Consider the following 18,965-nt stretch of genomic DNA (forward strand, 5'->3'; position numbering starts at 1 on the left):
GTATTTCTCCCTGGACAGGATAAATGTATAAACACTGAAAAATGGACTGCTCATCTGCGTAACATATTTCCTTCACACGTACACACAGAAACACACACAGAGACAAATACACTTATATTTTATCTAAACGTGGGGTTTCAACTTTTTATTACCGCAGCTAAAATTATTAAATTGAACCCTAACATTATCTCCAGCAGCTACGTGGGGGTAGTTTAGGTTTTCCCCCCAAATCTGTATTTTGTCCATAAAATACAAATAATTATGCCTTTGTGTCATGGTTTTATTATAGCAAAGAAGGATAAAACCCACACGTGCGCGCGCGAACATAACCCCCAGATAATGTCTATACTTTAACAAACCCTCACTTACAATATGTTTGTCCACAACAGGAAGGCTGTAGTCCAACACAGTTTGGTGATTTCTCGGGTCAATCACCCCTACTAAACCTGATTAATTAATGACATTAATTAAGATTAATTAATAATTTAAATAATGTAAAAATATCTACCTGTTCTGATCGTTATAAAAATATGAAACAAAAAATGTGTAATAGCGACATCTGGTGTTCGCAATATAATTAAAGTATCTAAATCTCTGAACTAAAAAAGTGCCTGCGAAATAGCAAAGTTTGAAGAAGCAAATTTGATCGACTGTTTAGATTTAGGTAAACATATATATTTATGTGCATACCGTTTTAAATTATTGAGAACATATTCAGTTGTTGCATCTCAATATTATATGGCATAATATAGTCAACATAAGAGTACAGATTTGAAATTAATACATGAATTTGCCTTAAGCATGATCAAAGTCATTATGTCAAAGAGTATTACTTAATTGGCACTTAGGTGACACTACTGACCATTATATTGCAGAGCTAAGATATCTATGCACTACATGTGAATTTGGTGCTGCTGAGGATGAGATGCTTCAGTAATGTTGTTCAGCTGGTAGAGAATATACTACTAGTGACATAAAGGTCATGGTTTCAATTCCCTAGGTACACATATAGTGTATATTATAAGAATTTAGTTCAACCTCAAGAAGACTGTGATGATACCTGAAATTGAAACCACTGTGGTGGAAGCTAACGTGATAGCAAGAGCAGCAGATAATGCAGACCATGTTATGCAGCTGAATAGGATGGGAAACTGGCACAGGTGAGGAGCAGGAGGTGTACATTGTGGCTACAAGGACTTACCATACCTAGATGTGACTCTTGACTTACCTTATCTAGATAGAACTCTGGCCAGCATGCTGGTACATTTCCTGAATGCTCTGTCAAACATGTAGGAAGTAATTTTCCCAGTGTGTATCATTGAGTTAAACGGCATGAATAGGATATTGTACCTGAAGTGACTGTATTGAGCATGAGGCACAGGTAAGTGATAACAGTGGACAGACATAGAACATTTACATTTGGAAGACACTCTTTTCCTAAGCAACTTACAATTACATTACAGAGATACAGAAGCATAGTGTTAGAAGTCCTTCCACAAAAAAACCCTTAAGGCTTAGCATAGAGCACTTGCCCAGAAAGGGAATTAAACCACAGTCCGCCTAGGAAAGGCAGTGCTGCTAGTGGTAGTGGACAGTTTTCCTCTGTCACATAGTGAGGAAATGCTTTCAGATTTATGAAAGTAACAGTTTTCTCCACATTAGCCCTTCAGGAGGCATACCATTCTTACCAAGTTCTGTTGCCTGAGCACAACTGCAATCTCACAGTATTCATCAAACATAACAGACTTTTTATTTTAAATGGACACTGTATGGACTGGTGTCAGCATCTATTTACTTCCAGCAGGTGATGTCTGTTATCCACGCTATACCACCTAGTGTTGCCTGAATGGTATTGTTCTTTCTTGAACATATTGTGTTAATAACAAGGCTTCAACCTAATGCCTCCCATTTGGCTGCTGTGTTAGATGCTCCATCACCTCTGACATGGTGAGCCTTCATTCATTTTGGGGCCTCACATTCTGATATATAAAATTCATACCAAATTATGTAGCTATGGAGCTGTTGTGTAGCCAGATTCATGGCTCTACTTCACTTGTCTAGACATCAAAAGCTCAAGAGAAATGCCTACTATAAACACCTCTGAGAATATAAGCTGTCCTTAACACAGTGGAATTCACACTAGCCCAAGCAGAGGAAATATTCAGCATAGGAAAAAGAGGTACTGGCATGTGTGGGCAACAGAGAGATGGAGCAATTACCTATGGGTTACACACTTTACACAGGGTACAGATCACGGCCCCCTGACTACACCAGTGCTTTCAAAAGAACGTGACAGCATAGCTAGATGATGAGTCAGGTCTAAGCCATTCATTTATGACATCCAGTACAAACCAGGAATGCAAAAACCACACAGCTGAATGATTGTCATGTCTTCCAAAGCCAAGTGCTGAGCCCAGTCTGGGAAATTTTGAATGGGTACATTATATGGACAAAAGGATTGGGACACAAGTCTTAATCACTGAAATCGGGTCCCATTGCTACAGGTGCATAAAATTAAGTATCTAGTCATGCAGTCTGCATTTGCAAACATTTGCAAAAGAATGGGTAATTCTAAAAAGCTCACTGAATTCAAGCATGGTACTGTAATAGGTTGTCACCATTGTAACAAGTGAGCTTGTGAAATTTTTCCCTCCTAGATATTCCACAATCAGTTCTGAGTGATGTTATTGAAAAGTGATTATGTTTAATTCCAAACTTTCTCTCGCATTAACATCTGCACAAAAACTGTGCGGTAGGAGCTTCATTGCATGTTTTTCCATAGTCAAGCTGCTACATGCAAGCCTTAGAGTCATGGCCAAAAGTTTTGAGACTAGCACAAATTTTGGTTTTCAAAAAGGTTGCAGCTTCAGTTTTTATGGTGACAATTTGCATTAACTCTAGATTGTGAAGAGTGATCAGATGAACTGCAATTCATTGCAAAGTCATTCCTTGCCATGAAAAGTAACTTAACCACAAAAATGACTACATTTCAGTTCTGCCACAAAATGGCCTGCTAACATCATTTGAGTGATCTTCTTGTTAGCTCAGGAGAAAGTGTTAACAAGGACAAGGCAGCTGATATCACTCTGTCATGCTGATTAGAAGAGCAGAGTGGTTGCTTTAAAAGGGTGGTGGTGGGTAAAATATCCTTTTGTTAAGCATGGTTACCTACATGCAGTCATCATTGCACTGCATCAAAAGGGCTTTATAGGCAAGGCCATTGCTGCTTGTAAGAGAGCACCTAAATCAAACATTTATCAAATCATCAAGAACTTCAAGGAGAGAGGTTTAATTGCGTTGAAATTCCAGAAAATGCCAGGACCATCTCCTAAAGAGGATACAGCAATGGAATCAGGTCACCACCAGTGCAGAGCTTGCTCAGGAATGGCAGAAAACAAGTCAGTGCATCTGCATGCACAATTAGGCGAAGGCTTTTGGAGGATGGCTTGGTGTCAAGAAGGGCAGCAAAGAAGCCACTTCTCTCCAAGAAAAACAGCAAGGACAGACTGACATTCTTCAGGAAGTATAGGGATTGGACTGCAGAGGACTGTGGTAAAGTTATTTTCCCTGATAAAGCCCCCTTCAGATTATTTGGGACATCTTGACAAATGATTGTCTGGAGAAGAAAAGGTGAGCGCTACCATGCCAACAGTAGCGCTCCTGTGTCCTGTGTCATGCCAACAGTGAGGCATCCTGAGACCATTCACGTGTGGGGTTTCTTCTCATTCAATGGAGTTGGTTTGCTCAGAATTTTGCCTAAAATCACCACGAATAAGGAATCCTCCAGGAGCAAATTCTCCTAATGATCCAGGAACAATTTGGTGATGAACAATGCTTTTTTTTCCCAGCATGACAGAGCACCATGTCACAAGGCAGAATTGATAATCAAGTGGCTCGATGAACAAAACGGTGAAATTTTGGCTCCATGGCCAGGCAACCCCAGATCTCATTCCCACTGAGAACTTGTAGTCAATCCTCAAAAAGAGGATGGACAAACAAAAACACAGAAAGTGTAATCAACACCAAGCACTGAGTAGGCAAGAATGGGTTGTCATTAGTCAAGATTTTGCCCAGAAGCTGATATCCATGATAAAAGAAGGGTCAACACTGTAAATATTAAATCTTTGTTCAAACTGGATGCATTTGTCAATATAAAAGTTTAAAAACTTATGCAGGGCTTATAATTGTACTTCACTATACCATATAGACATCTGACAAATGGATCTAAAAAAAAAAGTGAGACAGTAACCTTTGTGAAAACCAAAATTTGTCAGTCTCAAAACTTTTGGTCACGATTGTATATCTCCAGGCACAATGCCAAGTGGTGTAAAGCATGCCGCCACCGGTTTTTGCAGCAGTGGAAATGTGTTGTGTGGAGTGATTAAAACAATGCTCTTCTGGAGGAATGGGCAAATATTTCCACAGATACACTACAAAATCTTGTAAAAAGCCATCCCAGAAGAGTGGAACTGATTGTAGCTGCACTTGGAGGACCAACTCCATGTTAATGCCAATGGATTTAAAATCGTACATCATAAAAGCTCCTATATGTGTCCCAATATGTCTGTTTTTATTTTAAATTCAAATCGGCAGAGTCCTAATGTACTCCCATGACAGAAAAGCATTAAATGTGGCAAAAGAACAAAAAAGAAATTCAAACTAAATGTGGTAGCCTGAGTGCCTCGGGGCAAGGAGCAGGACACAGACATCTCTCGACGCAGAGAGACGTTTATTAAACAAAGAGAACATTCAACACATCATCCACTGCACATGGCATGATAAGTGGGAAAGGAAGTGTACCGTTACAGGAACCCCCACCCCCACCCCGCCCCACAAGGGCGCGGTTCCTGGCAGAACCCAGTCTAGACAGACAATGTGACACACCCACATAGACAGTGGGTACAAACAATGATGAAGTGGGGCCATGGACAATCACAGTAGGCCCAGAAACAAACGTGCCTTCTGGAAGGGCAGGCACTGGACGCGTGTCCCTAGCCCTGCAGGACACACAGAGGGGCACGTCTGCCCTGGGTCCAGACATGCCAGGACAGACTTCAGCCCACACGCTGCCCAGGTAGCGCCCATCATGGAGGTGAAGCCCTTGAGGCAGTCCTCTTCCTGGACTTTGGGTGGACTGGCCACATACTCAAAACCCACACCTGGAAGAGAGTGAGAAGAGACGGAGAGTGAGAAGAGACGGAGACCCAGCCGGGCCTGCTAGACCACCCACATAGTGGTCCCAGAGGAGCCAGTCTGCTCCCCATGGGTAGCACTAGGCCCCCACAAGAAATTCCAGGGGGTTCCCCTCCTTGGCTGGAGCAGGCTCTGTCCTCCTCCTCCGCTTCCGGTGTGGCTGCGAGCTCTGGTCGAAGTCCTCTCCCCAACATTCAGGGATCCAGGCAGTATCTTGGGATTAGCCGTAGCTAGAGGAATATCCTCTAGCGTCTGAGCAGCATACTTCCTCTCGGTGCATGCACAAATTCACTAAGTAACATCTACATGAACATAAACAATGATTGACAACATACCGATATGAACAACAAGGTGCAGGTGTGTGATAACAAGGGAGTGTGGTAACAAACAAGGGAGCAGTCACAAAGAGAACATTCAACAGATATTTCCTACTGCGCATGGCTGGCTATACCATGTGGTAAGAGGGAAGGGGAACGTACCATTACACTAAATCTATAGACACAAAACAAATGAGGCTCAGTTCAGCCCAGGTCCTGAACCAGACTTTGTACGTCTTTACACAAATGGCTGTAAATCATTCTCAGTCTGTCCATTAAAAGCCTTTGAGGCACAGGTAGAACCCAAGCAGGCACCACTGCTCTTCCTCTCTGGTGCGCTCCTGCATTTAATACACGCAAAAAATAAAGCAAGGAACGAAACTGCCTGTACAGAGCCGGCTGCGCAACCGAGTTGAACTAAGCTGTCTCATGACTCATGACTGCTTATATCCTGACATCTCCTGACGACTATCTATGGGCTGGACCAATGCTACCATGTAATGTACACGGAATATAAACATATATTCTTTTCTATTACATTTTTTTTAATCACAATGTTTTAATGTTGTAATCAGGGGTGTCATCACAAACCCCTCTCCTTAAGCTCAGAATCCTAGTATTGCTGTTTTTCATCCCCTGAAGCCATTGCAGGGTCTCCAAAGTGTACGTGTTACCTATAAGGTAGTATATCAATGTGTCCAGAGCCCACTTTATTGCAAGCACATCCTTTTCTATTACTGAATACTTAATTTCTCAGGGGAAGATGTTAAAGCGTATGTACTTCCACACAAACGGGTTTTGAGTTCCTTGAATACTGCCTCACATTCTTGCACCCACTGTCACGTCCGCAGAGCTGAGCATTCCCCGTTGTCATGACAACCAAATTCACTTCCGGGTTTTATTCCGTCTCCATGGTTCACTGTCTATTCCACTTTCACTCCAGCTGTTGCGAGTTTGTGCCTGATTGTACTGTAATAAAAACCCCGTCCCTACATAGCCTGTTTGTCGCTCATTGTCTTTGTCATAGAGTGTCTTTCATGGTTTCTGGTCAGTTATCGATTATTGTGTTTATAGTTAGAGCTCGTTTGTTCTGTGTTTAGTTACCCTTGCTGCATGTTGCTTTCCTTGTTTAGTTCTGTTACCTGTATCTTCGTCAATATTGTTTGTTCATCTTACGTAGCCCGGTTCTGTGTTATTCCCGTTTGTCTAAGTCTTTATGCTTATCGTTATATTTATTATTGTTGTTCTCCGTTAGTCTAAGTGTTCTAAGTGTACGCCCATTTTTCCCGGTTCCCTTGCTCACCTTGTTAGCCTGTTTGTTCTGTCTGTCCTTTGTTTTGCTTTGCACGTTTGTTATTAAATGTATTATTAATTATATTCTTAGTCACGTTTATTATGGCATCACTCATTACTTCCGCTTCACATACCATCCAGCACGTCGACACTTCGAAAGTGTGTTTGCACATTACCCCTCCCGCGTTACACCCATAAGACCTTTTGAGGCTGTCGTTGTGGGTAAAGTCTGTCAAAACTGCGGCTTGGCTGGAGAAGTTCGGAATAAACCTCCTACCAGGCCAAGAAATTATTGAACTTTTCTTTTGGTCATAGGTGGTGGCCTTGAACTTTTCTTTTGGTTACAGTTTGTGTTGGCCTTGACCTTGCCTATCTGTGGCTGAATGCTACCTCCTCTGAGAACGTAACCTAGACAGGATACTTTAGTCCATGCTAGGTGGCATTTCTTGGCATTGACCACCAGTCCTGCCATGTGAAGGTGTTGAAGGTGCACCTCCCATGAACTTCTGTACAACAACACATTGACATTGTAGACAGTGGTGTATCCCTCTGCTCCTCTCAGAACTTGACCCGTGAGACGGTGAAATGTTTCTGAGGCTCCAAAAGCATTACATTGAATTAATACATGCCAGATTGAACTCTGAATGCCATTAGGCATGGGGTAAGAGTCAAAAGCAGACACTGAATTGAACTTGGAAGATCTGATGCAAAATCTCAGTCCTCCATGCGAAGTGCAGTTGATGACAGTGTGATTAGGGTTGTCATCACATATTGCTCTAATGTAAATGACATTTTAAATGTTTACAATGATTAAACTGGTGGTGTTAGTACTGTGTTTTTGCAGAGGTCCAAAAATATGATGCTATAATATACATTTGCATAACTAGGCAAATTCAAAGATGAATTTCTAGTATAATTACATCTAGTCATTAGAAGATTGTAGTTACACTGTCATCAGGTCACACATAGGACATAAATTAAGCATCCATGATACTCAGATGTGGAGTCCCAAAACTGATTTTTAATAGTGATAATTATTTAAATATAGAATTCCACAAATGAAAATGATCAATTATCACCTGAGCTTACTACTCATATTTTTAAAAATCGGAGTCACTTTTCCCATGCCTTGGCTTACTGAGTGGTTGAGTCCACTTACTGTTAATTACCCAAGACTGTGAGCAGTGAGCTCATACAAAAGTGAGCACATACAATTTATCTTGCAACTGTACCAAACATTTCATATGTTTGGATTTCCTTCTCCTTGCTCCTGGAATTTTGGTGCAACAGTACCATTAAAAATCATCAACCAATCAGAATGGGTTACAGATTGTGACTTGTGATATTATTAATACAGTCTTACATTCCCATTGGTAGTTAAATTGAACCAGTTGAATAGGAATATTTACCAGTCCTTGTCTACTACAGAAGATCGATTGACAGAGTGAATGACCTCAAGTAAAGGTAGCAACTAATAACACACACACGCACAAGCACAAGGTATACTGTGTAATTATAGTATAGGGTGGCCAAAATAAAGAATAATTAACCGAGTGGATGGAGGCACTCCTCCATTTTAAATGCCACAGTCCCAAGTGTCCCTTTCACTACTGGGACAACCTTGGTGTTAACCTTTCAAATTCCCACAATTTCTTCTTTCAGTCCCTGGTATTTTTCCAATTTCTCATATTCCTTCCTTTTGATATTTCCATCAGTTGAGACTGCCACATCTATTACTACTGCTGTTTTCTGCATCTACTATCATTACATACGGTTGGTTTGCCACTACTTGTTTATGTGTCTGAATCTGGAGGTCCCACAGGATATTGGTCTTCTTGTTCTCCACCACTTTCTGTGGTTTGTCCCATTTGTACTTGGGGTTATCCAGTTAATATGCCTTGTATATATTCCTTTATATGATCCCTGCCTCTTGGTTATGTCTCTCAGAGTATACTTTCAATGTAAGCAACTTGTCATGCTAGTAGATGCTGGATTGTCTCAGAGGCTCCTTTGTACAGTCTGCATCTTGGGTCTTCTCTGGTGTGATACACCACTTCTTCAGTCTATCTAGTGCTTAGTGTTTGACCTTGTGCTTCCATAATTAGTGCCTCTGTGCAGTACTTCAGTCCTTCCAGAGACTAGCAGGGTGTGCATGTTTATGGCTTTCATGTTTTGTTTTTTTTCCCCCAAGCTAGTGACTATAGTGAAGAGGAAGAAGTTGATGGAGTGGACAGGAGCCTTCCTCTACCCCAAGTTTAAAAATAATGAATTATGACAAAGACCCGATTAACAAAGAAAGGTCTGCTAGATTTTTTTGGCAATAAGCTTATAATGACTAGTTTAGAATTCAAGTATCTCCATAGGGTAAGGACTCCAGAGTCAATTGAAAGAGAATAAGCAGCTCAAAGCCATAAACATGTATGCCTTGTCAATCTCTCTTCCATTACCACGTTTTATAAAATCTTGGTACAGCATTTTAACATTTCACATATGAACACCCTTAATCATAAAAGTGAAAGGAAAGTAACATTTAAAATCATTTAAAGTGCTTTGGGTTGAAATACAGCAGACTAATGGCATTTCCAGTACAACAGTTTAACATGTTCATAATACAGATATAAACTGGAGTGCTGCATGGCTATCAGGAACATAGCCCCACATAGACTCCCCTATACTCTTTCAAACACACATTATAGGACATTACATTTAGTAAAAATAAAGCTAAAATTATATAAAGCCTTTGCCTCTGAATCAAGTCTTTTCCAACTCAAAGTATACCACAGCATGACCATGGAAGATATTCATATGTATGAATCCTGTATATAGATCTTAGCTTTGCATACTGCTTTGTGTGAAAGGAATCTCTCTTTGTGTCTCCTCAGACTCTTCCTCTTCTTCTTCTGCTTCTTCCTCCTCCTCATCCTCCTCCTCCTTCTCCTCAACGTCCTCAGTATCGTCCATGATCCTCTGCAGCTGCTCTTTGATCTTATTTAGTTCATGAAGCCCATCCTTCAGCTCTCTGCACACCTCCCTGATTTTGACAGCAAACTCTGTCTTGGCCCCCTTGCGTAGTTCCATCGAGTCCTTGGCCAGGAAGAAGACATCTAGAGCCAAGAAGAGGCCGGACATCACCCCGCTGGCGACAGTGATGGCCTGCGCAGCCTTGGCTGCTCCACCGGCCGCACCAAGCACCTGCACAGTGCTGATGAGGCTCTCTGCATTCACAAGGAGTGCCTTTCCTGCCCGGCCACCCTCCTTCATCACGTGCTTTACGCTCCGGTTCATGGCACGTTTGGAGATGCTATCCACATACTGCTCAAAGTTCCACTCCTCCAGAGTCTCCATACCTGCCTGAGGTAGTAAGACAGAGAGAAAGAGAAAGCACAAAGAAATGCAATGAGAAGGTACTGATAGATACTAATAAGGTATCATGAGAGATGGTTTATAGAAAAACATTCATGTGTGAAGTCTTGAGTTGTTCTGAGAGAATCTAATTTTTACAAATTTTACAAATTATTGTTGACATGAAATAGCAAAAAAGAAGCACGAAACTTCTAAAAGTTCTAAAAGTAATGTAAAATTTAAAATTCCTTCATGTAATGAAGAGAACACACTGAAACTCTAAAAATAAGAGAAACTGGCAAATATGTTAATATGTGTCCCTTCTACAGTCCATGTGTAAAGGCAACGTGGACTTCTTTAGGCTGGTATGCAATTCCACCTAATCTTAGCAGTCCCTGATTGGGCTTTTAACCAAAACACACCATATTAAACATAGGTCTCTCTCTCACCTGCAGAAAGTGAAGACATTCCTTAATGTCTTTGATCTCCTCTTGGTAGCTAAGGATAATCTGCTCCACTTTTGCCCTGTCAGTCCTCGAGTGCATCGTGTCCGTAATGTTCGCAGAGGCTGACGTTAAGCCCCCCGCCGTGGCTATGCCCACTCCCACTGCAGTTACAATTAATGATGTTCCGAGAGTAAATGGGGCCAGCACGAGGCCGGTGATGGTGGTGATGCTGCCAGCTACACTGGCCACCCCTCCCCCAATGCTGGCCGTCACCGTTTTCTTATGGAAGCTGTCCGCTGCATCAGCCAATGCTAGTAGTTCATGAACACGCTGATGCAACAACACCTCCCGCTGATTAAACAAATAAAGAAACAAACGGGCAGCCATGAAGACACGGTCAGCAGCTGCTTCTATTGCTCTGTGAGTGAGAGAGAGACAGAGAGTGAGACAGTGAAGAATCGCAGCAATGTTCCAACATGTCAGCAATGTTACACAGATGAAAATGACAAATTCAAAGTAAAATTATAATTCTTTACTGCTCTGCATCTTCTTCATCAAAGTTTGTTGACTCATTCCATTCACTCCATCCTGTAGGAAGGGTAGGAAAAGCAGGAAAATTCAGATGTGACTAAACACACATCCATGAAACAGGCAATAATCACCACCATACCTTCCACAGCTTCCCACCACTCCAACAAACTATCTTCATCCTGTGAAGAGCAAACATAAAAAAGCCCTATAACTTCAAACACTTGCACATAAATGTATTAAAACATATTCTCCATCTCCCTCACACAACCCCTATGTAACTTTATAATATAATTGGATGATTATAACATCAGTGTTACATACATCACTCTGCAGTGGGCTACCATCACCAGGTATTGGCACTTCTGCTACAGTAGGAATCTCAACAGAGTCCTTCTGCCAAGAAACAATACATTTGTAAAGACTCATAAGACCTGTTACAGATCTCTGAGGCATAACGAGGTGGTAACTGATATCAGTGATGCTATTGGAGCCCAGAAAATGTCAACAAATGTTTCAGATTTTAGCCATACTAATTACTGGAATTATTGGATTCCAAGACAACGGCAAGTTTCACAGTGAACTACCCGAAGCACATAATATTTAATTTAACATTCATCTGAAGAGTAAATGATAGTTTCCAAGCTACTGAAACAGTTTACATTCCTCACAGCCAGCCACCAGAGGGCAGTGTTTGCAAGTTATAAATATCAAAAAATACATTTAGCTTTCAAGAAGCATCATCTGTCATTCGAGGAAGGATATTTAAATCAGAACTGAATTTTGAGACATTTAGGAAAATGTAAATGAAGCATAATATATATATATATATATATATATATATATATATATATATATATATATATATATATATATATATATATTATGCTTCATTTACATTTTGTAAATGACACCACTGTGTGGTGTCACCTGAACAGAAAAAAGCAGAAAAGCAGAGAAAAGTTCACAGCAGCCCAAGTCAAAAGAAGCATTTCAATTTCAAAACAATAATTACATGGAACTACTTTTACTACTTTACTTTTGCATGAAACACTGCCCAGATAAACAGTTTTAAATTTTTTAAATAATAATTTTTTTGCGTTGCTGAAGTCTTTTGCATAGTACTTTTGTATATTTTTAAAATACAAGCCCAAATAACATCTTTAATATAGATGTGATATAACATTTGATATACATTAGGATTTTCTTGCATTCTGCTAGAGGCAGTGTGAAAATCTCTCATGTAGTTTGCCATGGAATAAGTCTAACATATAGGTTAAGATCAAGCAACCTTGAAATGGTCCCATTCAAAGCCAAGCACCTTGGGAGAGCCAGGTTCAGTGAGGGTAGTGGATGCTAGCATAACTTCCTAGAAAATAAAATATTACACAAAATAGGAGACAAAATGGTTTTCTGAGTTGAAGCATACATGGTAAACACTGAATCACACCCCTACAATGACAAAGATTATTAATCTTTAGAATTTTTTTAACCTCCCCCTACTGAGAGCCAACAAGAAATATCTCTATAGAAGAGGGGAGCACCAATTTAAAGGATGGTGATCATGGCATGACTATAATATAAGGACTGATTATCCTAACAAAATCTATAACATTTTACTGATACCTACCTGATTTTTGGAAATAAGTGTATTAACTTCCTGTGTCACAGCAAGATTCTGAAAAACAGACACATACACATTTACATTTACGGCACTTAGCTGACGCTTTTATTCAAAGCAACTTACAATTATGTCTGAGTACAACTTGAGCAACTGAGAGTTAAGGGTATTGCTCAGAGGCCCAAAAGTGGCAACTTGGCAGTGGTGGCGCTTGAATCAACAACCTTCCGATTACAAGTCAAGTACCTTAACCACTGAACTACCACTGCCCCCACACACAAACTGAGCATTCACATGCAGCATTTAGTAGTTGCTCTTGTAAAGAGCGACTTACAATAGTGTTTTGCCAAAAATTAAGCAAAGCGTTAAGCCCCTGCATAGCAAGTTCAAGCATACCTACGGATATATCAAAACGAAGTGACACTCGGCTACTTCTTAAACTCGTATTACCTGCTTGCTCTCATCTGTGTTTTTGGTGGAAACATCACTCTGGCTCTAAAAACACAACAGAGAAAGAAACGAGTCTGAAAAAGAGGCTCAGGTGCTGAAACAGATAAACCATTTTACTGCTGAGCACTGAGAACAGATTGACAGGAAGAGTGTGCTGATGTCACTAAGCTCTGTGCGTGTGTGTGTGTGTGTGTGTGTGTGTGTGTGTGTGTGTGTGTGTGTGTGCTGTACCTGTGAAGAAGACTTAAATGGGTTTACTTTCTGAATCAGTCCCATAACTAGTCCAGGGTTCTACAAAATTTAAAATTAATCAGAATTTATAATATAAAATGATGTTTATGTATTAGAAATTAAATTGAATTAAATAAAAGAAACATTTGTTTCATTATATGCTCATTGAAACTCCCCTCAGACATCAATGCAATTTAAGTGGTACTAGAGCATCAACAACATTCAGCATTCAAATAAGGCATTATATTTATGTTTACTCTAAACTCTGTCATTTACCATGGAGATAGTATTTATATATACAAACCCTGGAAGAATTTGTGATTTTTTTTAGATTTTTTCAGAGAATAATAATGATAATACAACAACTTTTCTTTTATTCATGTTTAGTGGTTTTTAAATCATAATGACAACAGAAACTACCCACATGACCCTGATCAAACGTTTACATACCCTGGACATTTTGGCATGATAACATACATACAAATTGACACACAAAGGTTTAAATGGCTACTAAAGGTAACCATCCTCGCCTTTGATCTGTTGCTTGTCAATCAGTGTGTGTGTATAAAGAGTCAGTAAGTTACCGGGCTCCTGACAGACACCTGCATGAGACATGGGGAAAGCAAAAGAATTATCAAAGGATCTGCGGGAGAAGATAGTTGAACTTTATAAAACAGGAAAAGGATATAAAAAGGTATCCAAGGAATTGAGAATGCCAATCAGCAGTGTTCAAACTCTAATTAAGAAGTGGAAAATGAGGGATACTGTTGAAACCAAGACAAGGTCAAGTAGACCAGCAAAAATTTAATCTACAACTGCCAGGAAAATTGTTCGGGATGCAAAGAAAAACCCACAAATAACATCATCTGACATACAGGACTCTCTGAAAAAAAGTGGTCTGGCTGTTTCAAGATGCACAATAAGGAGGCACTTGAAGAAAAATGGGCTGCATGGTCGTCACCAGAAGAAAGACCTTACTATAACAATGCCACAAAGCAGCCAGCTTACAATATGCCAAACAGCACAGAGACAAGCCTCAAAATTTCTGGAACGAAGTTATTTGGAGTGATGAGACCAAAATTGAACTTTTTCGCCACAACCATAAATGCTACATTTGGAGAGGAGTCAACAAGGCCTATGATGAAAAGTACAGCATCCCTACTGTAAAACATGGAGGTGGATCGCTGATATTTTGGGGATGTGTGAGCTACACAGGAATTTTGTTAAAATTGATGGCAAGATAAATGCAGCATTTTATCAGAAAATACTGGAGGAAAATTTGCACTCATCAGCCCCGAAGCTGCGCATCGGACATATTTGGATGTTCCAACATGACAATGATCCAAAACACAAGGCCAAGTCGGCCTGTCATTGGCTCCAGCAGAAAAAAAGTGAAGGTTCTGGAATGGCCATCTCAGTCTCCTGACCACAATATCATTGAGCCACTTTGGGGAGATTTCAAACATGCAGTTCATGCATGACAGCCCAAGAATTTAGAGGAACTGGAGGCATTTTGCCAAGAAGAATGGGCAGCTTTACCATCTGATCAGGGAAAATAAAGTGCCTCATCCGCAACTACCACAAAAGACATCAAGCTATCATCAATGTTAAAGGAGGCAATACATGGTATTAAGGACTAGGGTATGTAAACTTTTGATCCAGGTCATTTGGGTAGTTTCTGTTGTCATTTTGATTTAAAAAATGGCAGAAACAATTGTTTGATAATAAATGGCTTGACCCAACCACTAAACATGAATAAAAGAAAAGTTGTATTATCATTATTCTCTGAAAAAATATTTAAAAAATCACAAATTCACAAAAGCAAACTTATGAGCACAACTGTATATATCTAAATTTATTTATATAGCACTTTTGTGCAAAAAAATCTGAATGATCTAAAAATGGATCTGAATCAATCCATATCTTGCTAGCTCACCAAGTTGTCTTATGTGTGTGTTGGAACCTGGATTATATTTCATAGTACCTGCATACTATGATATATAATCTTGAAACTGCATACCTGTGTACTTTCAGTAGGTTCATCCTCTCCACTTTTGCCAGTGAGAGAAGACTTACTGCTTGATTCAGAGCTCTGGAGATAAAGAAATTAGAGGGATTAAAAGCAAATTCTATGCAATAACATTCATTATATATTGTCCAGTGAATGGTAGATGTTACATACAAACAAGCATATATGTTCAGTGTTATACATACAAACCTTCTCCATGCAGTGTAAAGGTGGTTCTTCTCTTACAACCTAGGTAAAAAACAGGTTCTCAACTTTGCTGACCAGCTCCTTAACAACATACTTGTGCCATGCATACACACTAACATAACTAAATATTTTACAAACCTGCTTGTTTTGGGTTTTTTTTATTATTTTGGGGTGTTTACCTGTGAGAATGACTTAAATGGGTTCATGATCTGAATAAATTCACTTATCACACCAGGGCTCTGAAATAACACATTTTACAAAAGAAAGGCCACCCCAAAAAGGTAATATGGACTGATATGACATGCTACTATGTCTGTATTTGTTCAATGTCTCCTCGTTCTTTATGGAAGCTGATCTGACCATAAGATGCTTCTCACTAACATTCACATTTCGCACTTCCTTGGAGGAGCTAATGTAACAAGCTAAAATAATCTCACGTCTCAAGTGCGAAGAACATCAAACTGTACATAACCTTCACGTCAGTAAAGTGGAAGTGAAGCGAGCAATCTCACCTGTCTAGTCTCATTGGTGCTACCCTCTCCGTTTTCCTCAGTGCCAGAGGATTTACTCATTGATAAAGAGGTCTGAATGGGAGAGAGTTTTCACATCTATTGTCTACAGCATACTACACATTCAGTAGGCTAATCTTGCCTCTAATAAATTCTCACAATGAAAATATGCAAACAGATTTGCCCACACATACATCTGATGAGGTGTGCTGGACAGAAGTCACTTCTTTCTTTCCCTGCAAGTAAAACATAAACAAACATGCTATTTCACTGTAAACAACGTTTTACCGAGAACTACCAAAAAAGCAGTTACAACTCATGGCAAATGAGACGGCAGGGATCAGCACTGACCAGCTTAACTGCTTTTGGTCTATGATGAATTCAGCTCGTCAAGGCCATTAAAATTACCAGAGATAGATCATGCAAGTCAGAACAGGAAAAACAAAAAAAAAAACCCATACCATGTTACAGCCCTCCAGCATTGGCAACACCCATTCCTGGTTTGTAAAGGGGGGGTGCTAGGCCTCTCAAACAAGTGTTGCCATGCACATGCCCAGAACATAAAAAAGCAGATCACTGCACACAGCTTATCAACAGCGGGAAGATGAAGATGCTGACAGCAAGGACACCCTTCCCAAACCTCTGATGCACACCGTTTCCCAGTCTTGTCATTTCCCAGGATGAGGGTGCAGCCATGAGCCAGGCTACGAAGCCCCAGGACACTAAGCATCACCTTACACTCCCTACCATCTTCCCTTGCCGGGTACTGTAAAAGAAATACCCCTCTGGAGCCTGAACCTACTCTCTGACTCAGAGCGTGTGGTCACACTGCGCTTTTGACGCTGACCCCATCACAGAGGGTGATACAAACGGAAAATGCTAATTGCTCGCCATTGTCATACAGCCACACAGATTCAATGGCTGCCTTTGAGTAAGTCATAAGACAAACCTAGTTGTCACGTAGGAAACTGCCTCCTTTGCAACCTCTGGCTATGGACAGCACATAGTACAGCTGAGACTAGAACTTGAGGCTCAGCCATAGAGCAGACCTCTGCCTGGCTCTGTAACATATAAATGAATATACATTTCTAGGGTACAGATTTCAATAAAATTGAAATTCAGAAAGTAATATTGCATGTTTGGAGTTTTTGCACTTGCCATTAACAGTCAACTACCAATGTTATGTTTACTGTTGCAATCACAGTTCTGCTCAGTCAGAACACACACACTCCATGCACATGCACACTGCATGCACACAAATTTACAACAATAGTATCCAGCCCTGATGCAGTATGATAATTAAAAAGCTTATGTCTAGAACATAAGAAATTGGCAATGTATGTGTGTATGTAATTACCTGTGAGGAAAATTTGAATGGATTCAGCATTTGCATTATACTCATTGTCCCTGATATCTGTGGATAATTCAAAACAGTAGTATAAAAAATTAACAATGCAGTGATGCTTTGAGAGAGGGCATAAGGCATCCCTAATGCACACGTACACACACACATACCCACACCCACCCACACATTCACACACACACACACACACACATACCCACACCCACCCACATACACATACACACACACACACCTGCACACACACATACCCACACCCACACCTGTTCAATTGGCCTGGCCGCGACCAGTGGTGCCTTTTTGTTTTAAAACGTGTTACCCAAGCTACAGCAGGCTAGCCATCATGGACACACACACACAATCCCTAAATAATGTTTATAAGTACACTCTAATCAAGTAATATGCATCAAATGGAATCAATTTTCTCTGGAGGTTTACAATAAATTTTCACACTCCTGGGGTCTAATGAGTAAATCTCTAAGAATGATAGCATACTCCTCTGCTTCTCAGTAAGGTGTGCTTGGTTTCAACTTCTTTCCTTTCCCTTCATAAATCATATAGAAAAATAGCAACTCTTTAATGCTCAAGAATAGTTGCAGTAGTAGCCCATGGCATACAAACACTAGGAAGCCAAACAAATAATTTGAATGCTGAAACGTTAAAAGATGATGTGTTACATATGTGCCAAAATAATTGTTTCGCTATCTCTAACAGTCATTACGTAACACACTAGAAACACAAACATACATAAATTAACGATGGGTTTAGAGGTCTAAACATGTCCGTGACCAAGGTGAATCACCACCGTAGCCTGCTTGCGCATAGGTGGACTTGTAAAAACAAACAAAATAAATTTCACGTTTATTGCTTCTTGGAGATCAATGAGCTCGAAAGCAAAGTTCCGCAAAAGTAGCCTTTACTTAACTCGTGAGCTGACATTTCGGAGTTACGAACACAGCCTAACTCCTTCACTATACATATTTAACCATTTGTTTTCCCATGGTGTAAACTATGCAAATATCTTAGGTTCTGTGTTATTTTTGTTTGGACGAATTTAACAGGACGGCTTTAGAACCTGTTAGTTCTTGTCTTATCCTGTTATACCAAATCTTCCTACAATCGTAATATATTACGCCATTTTACAAGTTGAAGTAGACCAAAACAAAACCATCGAAACCTACCCAGTAATATGACAGAAACATGCGGTCTTGTTGGAACCGAGGAAGTTTGTGTTTAAGGCTTCTCCTCAGTCTGTTAAGGAAAAGCAACGAATCAGCCGCCGGGGGAGTGAAAAAAAGAAATCGGACCCGTTTACGTCACTTCTGCTTCTAAACTCTGGACTATAGGATATAGCGCAACTGTAGCCCATAAAGAACGTTTGACCGGATTATGTACAGTGATCCAGATGGGAGTAACAGTTCAGTATTAGTCAAAGGCCAAGAAGATAAATGCATCAGAAA

At 40.2% G+C, this 18,965-nt stretch overlaps 1 protein-coding gene and 1 long non-coding RNA gene across 5 annotated transcripts; both read right to left on the minus strand.

Annotated features, from left to right (window-relative positions):
- Window positions 1-4,712: 4,712 nt before the first annotated feature.
- Window positions 4,713-5,622, minus strand: LOC113585409. The gene is made up of 2 exons (XR_003411504.2): window positions 5,529-5,622; window positions 4,713-5,159 (listed from the first exon to the last, which is right to left on the minus strand). It is a non-coding gene; the product is annotated as an uncharacterized LOC113585409 (long non-coding RNA).
- Window positions 5,623-7,804: 2,182 nt separating this feature from the next.
- Window positions 7,805-18,746, minus strand: si:cabz01007802.1. 4 transcript variants are annotated; one of them, XM_027022849.2, is made up of 15 exons: window positions 18,687-18,746; window positions 17,503-17,559; window positions 16,340-16,381; window positions 16,149-16,220; window positions 15,640-15,678; window positions 15,442-15,513; window positions 13,422-13,481; window positions 13,191-13,235; window positions 12,750-12,797; window positions 12,441-12,488; window positions 11,444-11,515; window positions 11,262-11,301; window positions 11,128-11,179; window positions 10,595-11,009; window positions 7,805-10,154 (listed from the first exon to the last, which is right to left on the minus strand). In XM_027022849.2, the coding sequence occupies exons 1-15, from the start codon at window positions 18,705-18,707 to the stop codon at window positions 9,633-9,635; spliced, it is 1,605 nt and encodes a 534-aa protein (XP_026878650.2). In that variant the 5' UTR covers window positions 18,708-18,746; the 3' UTR covers window positions 7,805-9,632. The 4 variants fall into 4 exon arrangements, with proteins under 4 accessions (XP_026878650.2, XP_026878649.2, XP_026878648.2 ...); XM_027022848.2 differs by having other exon boundaries at window positions 11,444-11,512; window positions 12,411-12,488; XM_027022847.2 differs by having other exon boundaries at window positions 12,411-12,488.
- Between the last annotated feature and the right edge of the window lie 219 nt (window positions 18,747-18,965).

The sequence above is a fragment of the Electrophorus electricus genome, chromosome 9, assembly GCF_013358815.1.
Source record: "Electrophorus electricus isolate fEleEle1 chromosome 9, fEleEle1.pri, whole genome shotgun sequence".
Lineage (NCBI taxonomy): Eukaryota > Metazoa > Chordata > Actinopteri > Gymnotiformes > Gymnotidae > Electrophorus > Electrophorus electricus.